At 45.3% G+C, this 5,892-nt stretch overlaps 1 protein-coding gene across 1 annotated transcript in view; it reads left to right on the top strand.

Moving 5' to 3' along the window:
- The window catches only part of T265_08789 (hypothetical protein), a gene marked incomplete at both ends in the record, with an annotated part of 16,053 nt that extends 10,277 nt beyond the window's left edge, over positions 1-5,776 (top strand). Inside the window, one exon of the mRNA XM_009174689.1 lies at positions 5,662-5,776. Coding sequence (XP_009172953.1) covers positions 5,662-5,776 — 115 coding nt within the window. The remainder of the gene's footprint in view (positions 1-5,661) is intronic.
- Positions 5,777-5,892: the final 116 nt, after the last annotated feature.

Genomic DNA, 5,892 nt, shown 5'->3' with positions numbered 1-5,892 from the left:
ATAAAGTCGGGACAGTGGTTTCTAGACTACTATTTTGCTTCAAGTAACCAAGAGCTTCCAATGGGACTTGGCAAACATTTACAGTTAGAGAATATAGAACTAGACACGCTGAATAGCTGGACATTCGGCTCACTTCAAATAAACCACCCCAACCACATCGGCAGCAGTCTGCCTGAAATCTCTTCTTATTCTTCAACTGACCTGGTGGACTCTCCTCATTTAACTCGCACGGGATTCCACAGAATATCTGTAGCTTACAACAGCGCTTTTTGAAAACCCTGACCGAGTGTTCTCCATGGGACCTCGGTCTCGGCCGTTAAGTGTGTCTGTCCTATGAGTTATTATGCCTACGCCAACGTCTTACTGCTGCAAGACACGCTTGGATGAGCTTGTTTTTCTTCTGGTAGAATATCGACGCTTCAGAAATGACTTGGTTCCGAACAATCACTTTTAGAAAAGAATATTCCCAAAACTGCTGTCAATAACCACCCACGTAACGATGAATGTTTTCGAGAAACGTGGAACTCGGCCCGTCTAAATTTAATAGGAAATGGGAAACTCGAATCTCGAAATCAGGTGTCGTGAGATGTTTTAGGGCCTTGCCCGTCAGCAGCGTTAACTTACCTTAGTATTTGCGCTCATCCTTTAATTTGACTATTGCCCTATTAGGCTTTCTCATGTAGCAAGCTTGCCAACGCCAGTACAGTGAAGCTCATTACTTCCAGGTACTTACCAGTTACTCGCGAGGAACGAAAATTGTTCTACCGTCCTATCGATAACTTGCAACCACCACACATTAAACCACATTAGCATCCCCACGAAAACCAAGTGCTTCCTTCATGGACGCCAAACCCCAACTCTTGTGCTTACGTGCTTAAACTGCTTCAGCTGAGAGCTTCGGTAACTCAACGGGTTCCTATGCTGAGGCCCGCCCCTTTGTCTCATTTTCCACAGTCTGTCGTAGAGATCTATACATCATCTACTCAGCGTTTGTGTCTACGCATTGCTATTAACTTCTAGAATCCAACATGAATGTTCGAACAAACATAAACCGTTATTTGAATGGTTTACTCCTCAAGGATATTTTTGACGAAACTTCACCTACAACTTGGGAGTAAACGTCATTGTTTTTATTACTAACAGCATCTTTGTGCTTCGAAGACAAACCACACAGCCATACGAAAGTAAACGACAAAACATTCAAACTTCCATCATTGCGAACAGATACAGCTCTGAGTCCAAAAAATGTGCAATGCCCCTCGCATACCCTGCTGATCAAAAACAGGATTGTCTGAGCGCATGCCGCTCGACCTTCTACGGAATACAGTTTTCTGCCCGAAGATACATACTGGTACCTAACCAGAGTTGTTGGTAGTCTGGTCCGTCCTGCTCCGGTTTATCCAGAATATTCTAAGGCAATCCCTATCTCTGTCCCTCAGAATAAAATTCCGTTTCCATATCAGCGGCACGCACGTAGTTTTTTTATTTCGTCGCCAGTAGTTGTCGAGTCATGATGGCTTCGTGCAAAGCGAGTTCCAGCACCATAATCCAGGACACGCCGCTTCCATGATAACGTCGTTCATTCGATTCGAGCCTGTAGTTGCGGCCCATCATCGAGTCAGATGTACAATATATGAGGGGTCCTGGGAATTTTATTTTTGAGAAAGTTTGGCCTTGAAACTTCAGGTAGTTCAGAAGGTTCAGCTTACGAAGGTGCCAAAGTCACCCTTATATGGACGTCGTTGTCCATACCAAGCACTGTTTCAGCCAGAAGCATGTGTCTTATATCTACTGGCCGTCAGGAACAAAATGGACTTGACTCATTCTTATGCCACAAAGTTACTATTATTGCTCGTTAGCTGTTAGACCGATGGCTTGAAATTTTCCCGTTTCATCCGTGTGGTATTCAGGCGACAGAATTCTTAGCCCATCATGGAATTCGTGTGATGGTATCCATTGTGCTTAGATTTTCTCGCAATAAAATCCGGTTGCAAGTATCAGCTCAACATGCGTGCATTTATGAATTGGTAAGACGGGGCATTATAGTTACTTAAAGCCGCCTAGTATCTGCAAGCGTGAACTACTTGCTCTGTGTATAAGGTCTTCTAATGCGTTCCCTACATAGGTGTGTTTGAAAGCTAGGGGGTTGCTAAAGGGAGGAAATTCCGAAGCGCCGTCGCCGATCTGGAGGGTCATGGTGCGAGGTTCAGGGCGATGTTCAATAGACGTGTATTTGGATAACCCAGAGGAACAGTCTTCGGGTGATTGGCGGAGAATCCTGGTTACAGATGACTACAGCAACAGATGACGTCCGGTATGTTTGCGGCAAAACGACGTTGTATCAGGGGCTGCGTTCGGTTTGGTGGCTTAAATCCAGCACAACTATAACCTGCGCGTCTATGGAGATCATTCACGAAGGCAGAGCATATGGCTGTTTACAACGTTTTTGGTGGTGGAGTGGATACACAACTATAACCTGCGCGTCTATGGAGATCATTCACGAAGGCAGAGCATGCGGCTGTTTACAACGTTTTTTGGTGGTGGTGTGGATAGATCTATTTTACTGTCAGTCACCAAGATAGATCACAGGATACCGATTCAACAGCCACCTGATCAACAACCAGTGGATAGATCTATTTTACCGTTAGTCGCCAAGATAGATCACAGGATACCGACGCCCGGTGGGTTCAAAGTTTGATGTTTCCGCACGACATCACGCGCAGATTTCAGGCGCAGTTTTGTTCTACGTTTTCAATGATGTAGCGATAATGCGCTCCTGCCCCGACGGCCGGCAATATTTTCGGTTACACAGGTGATGCAACTGAAGCACTACAACAGTGAGGTTTTGCCAAGTTAACACTTACCTCGCTTGTCAAAGCCGCGTGCTCGTGCTTGCATTTATTGCTACCGTACATAGGAATCAGAGCTTAAGACTTGGGCTCAAAGCTGGTACAAGTCGCTCGAGTTCAACGTCAGATCCAAGAGTGAAGTTTTATCAGAGTAAATGCCTCATGACTTGAGCAGCCCAGAGACACATGTTTGCTTTCGCAGGAGAGGCTTAGTGGTTTGAGCAGAACGTTGCACAAATGGTTCGCATCAAATCCAGGACAGAGACCAGTATCATTCAATCCGCCTATAAGGAGCGCGCTACTTTTAACGTTGTTGCGGCAATATGTAGTATTTCAGTGTGACACGAGAGATGAATTCTTCAGCGTATAAATTATTCACTGGAAGTACAAGTTTCCAGATAACCAAGTGGGCTTGGTTTACGGTTTGAACTAGCCTCCGCGCTGCTTCGGTTTTTCTCCTCTGTCCACCGGACTTGCTAGCCACGTGTGTCCCGATTTGGTTAGATAAAAAGAGGTACGGACGATGGTGCTGACTGTCAGGATAAGTTGGGTGCTTCCATTCCACTGTCAGGAGTGGGTTTGGAACACAAACTGAATCTAACGTCTGTTCTATGGATTGAGACCGTCAAGATTTATGCGCTGGGTGCGTCAGGATTTCTTTGGACTGCAGGGCCGACCCCAACTGAACGTCTCACTGATCGAAGCCGGTATATTCTACTTTCAAACAGGTGAAGGCAACGCAATACTGGTCTCGTGTATAGGCATCTGAAGACCTCTGCGTTCTCTGCCGCAAAAACGATATCTAATAATTCAATACATTTAAAATACTGATGCTGATGTTGTCCAGGTGTGCCGAATTCTTTTGCCCTGGTGTACGGAGCTAATTAGCTTGGCTGGAAAAAAGTGGAAGATCAAGACTTCATGCGTTGACAAATCGTAGATCTTCGAGGGGCTAACCTCAAACCAATTATATTTTCTGAATAAGCATTTTTGAAACAAAGGCTGACGTTTTAAATAAGGAAGTAGATGAACTTGGAAGATTGCGCTGGCGACCTGGTTCATGAATAATAGAGCTCTTGGTGGAGAACCTGTCTCATCGACAATAAGGAGGAATGGTAACATGCTCTAAGATTGAGGCATAAAATGAAACATGCATGAATCGGTAGTTATATTTTCGAGAAGGATCCAGTAACATGGTTCATTTCGATGGCTGAAGTGTTTCGAAGGCGTAGAAATGGATTAACAGGAGCCTGAACGGTGCATCGGGTCTTACAGTCATCTAATCCCGGGGGACAAATTATTGCGGTTGCTAGGGCTGAAGTTTGTGCGGTGCATAACAAGGCTGTAATTGGTGCGCGAAATGACCATAGGTACGCCATTTTTGGGTAACTGGTTTCGTTAGTACATGGTAACCATTTCATTCAAAACTGAATTCCTGGAGTGGCTTTTAGTAGCCTACAACGTCGAAGAAATAAAAACAATTAACTCGTATGTCTTCAAGTATCCGATTCCTAATGCTTGTCGCCTATTTTGAGGTCCACTCATGGTTAACCGCTGACCGCTTTTGAGGGCTTACCAGTTTTTTCAGCCCTCGTTGAGATGTTTGGTGATATGCTTGGAAATTCATCTAACCCCATTGGTTAGGGACGTCGTATCGGTTCGGGACTCTTTAAGCACATTTGCCCAATTGATGGCCGATCAGTAAACTTCCGCCATCGAAGACGAATGAGTTTGTCTTATAGGCACACCCCCTGGAAGTTGGAGAATAAGCCTGTTATTATTGTTACATATTGATGTTTCTCTCATCCACACCACCCGGAAGGTTCCAGTAAACTTCCGCCATCGAAGACTAATGAGTTTGTCTTATAGGCACACCCCCTGGAAGTTGGAGAATAAGCCTGTTATTATTGTTACATATTGATGTTTCTCTCATCCACACTACCTGGGAGGTTCCAGAAAACCTGGTGTTGGACCCTCTGATACCCCTGGGCCCTGATAGTTCAATGCATGGCTTATTGCCACTGTACTCTGATGACATGATAATAAGTTAGGACATGGTTCACGCTTTACGCTAGACCGTCGATATCTGCGCCCGGGAGGAAATAAGCGGGCTCCTGCATGTGGTCCCACAGAGAAGGGCCAGTGGACCGCATAACTGGAGCCATTCATTATTCGTGGAGTTGCACGACGCACAGGCCCGGAGGGACGTTGTTCTCCCTCGGATCCTCATTTTGCTGATAAGTCATTAAACCCGAGGAAAAACACGGAAATAACCCATGCCCTCCGCCAAACTGAATATTGGTCCGCCGCCTGAGAGTCCTGAGAAAGGCCCATCTCATCGGCCAAAAAGTTGCAAAAGTAGCGCAAAAAAATTACAGCCGCAAAGCACCACAGGTTTTGGCACATCACGGAAATTCAACTTCCCAGAGCAACACTTGCACCTAAACCTGCTCTCCCAAAAGCACCATAGATTTCAGGGATCTCCAATATACCGCCACGCTTCGTTCACCCAAAACCCCATTAACAAAAGCTGGTTCTTTCATACGCTAGCAACCCTCGGCCTTGTACTGTTCCAATGATATTTGAAAAACCACAGGAACAAGTTGTTTTGAGTAAACTTCAACAAAGCTGATCCGAGTTATCAAACTCCCTAAATTTAGTACAAATTGAATGGCCCCGCAAAGTTATCACTAAAAATCCCGCTTGCGCTGGTCTACTGGCCACTGTCTTGCCAGTTCCATATTCTGTCAAGTTACGCACGTATCGAAAATAGCAAACAAGTACAACCGTTGCCATTTTAGTCTTATCATAGACGGCGAAACACACGCAATACGCCTAATTTACTTTCAAGTCGTCCAAAAAGTAAGAAACAATCCAGCGCGCTGACCGCTTTGATCGCGGGCGGACAGCAACAGCTCAAAGAATAAACATCATCAGGGCTGATGACCACCAAATTTGAACATAATTCCTTTCTGTGTATCGCGGTCACGCAATGAGGGTCCATGAAGAAAATCGACTAGCTGCCGGACTTCAATCGTTCTTT

The sequence above is a fragment of the Opisthorchis viverrini genome (assembly GCF_000715545.1).
Source record: "Opisthorchis viverrini unplaced genomic scaffold opera_v5_241, whole genome shotgun sequence".
Classification (NCBI taxonomy): Eukaryota; Metazoa; Platyhelminthes; class Trematoda; order Opisthorchiida; family Opisthorchiidae; genus Opisthorchis; species Opisthorchis viverrini.
This window is presented reverse-complemented; position numbering and strand designations above follow the sequence as displayed.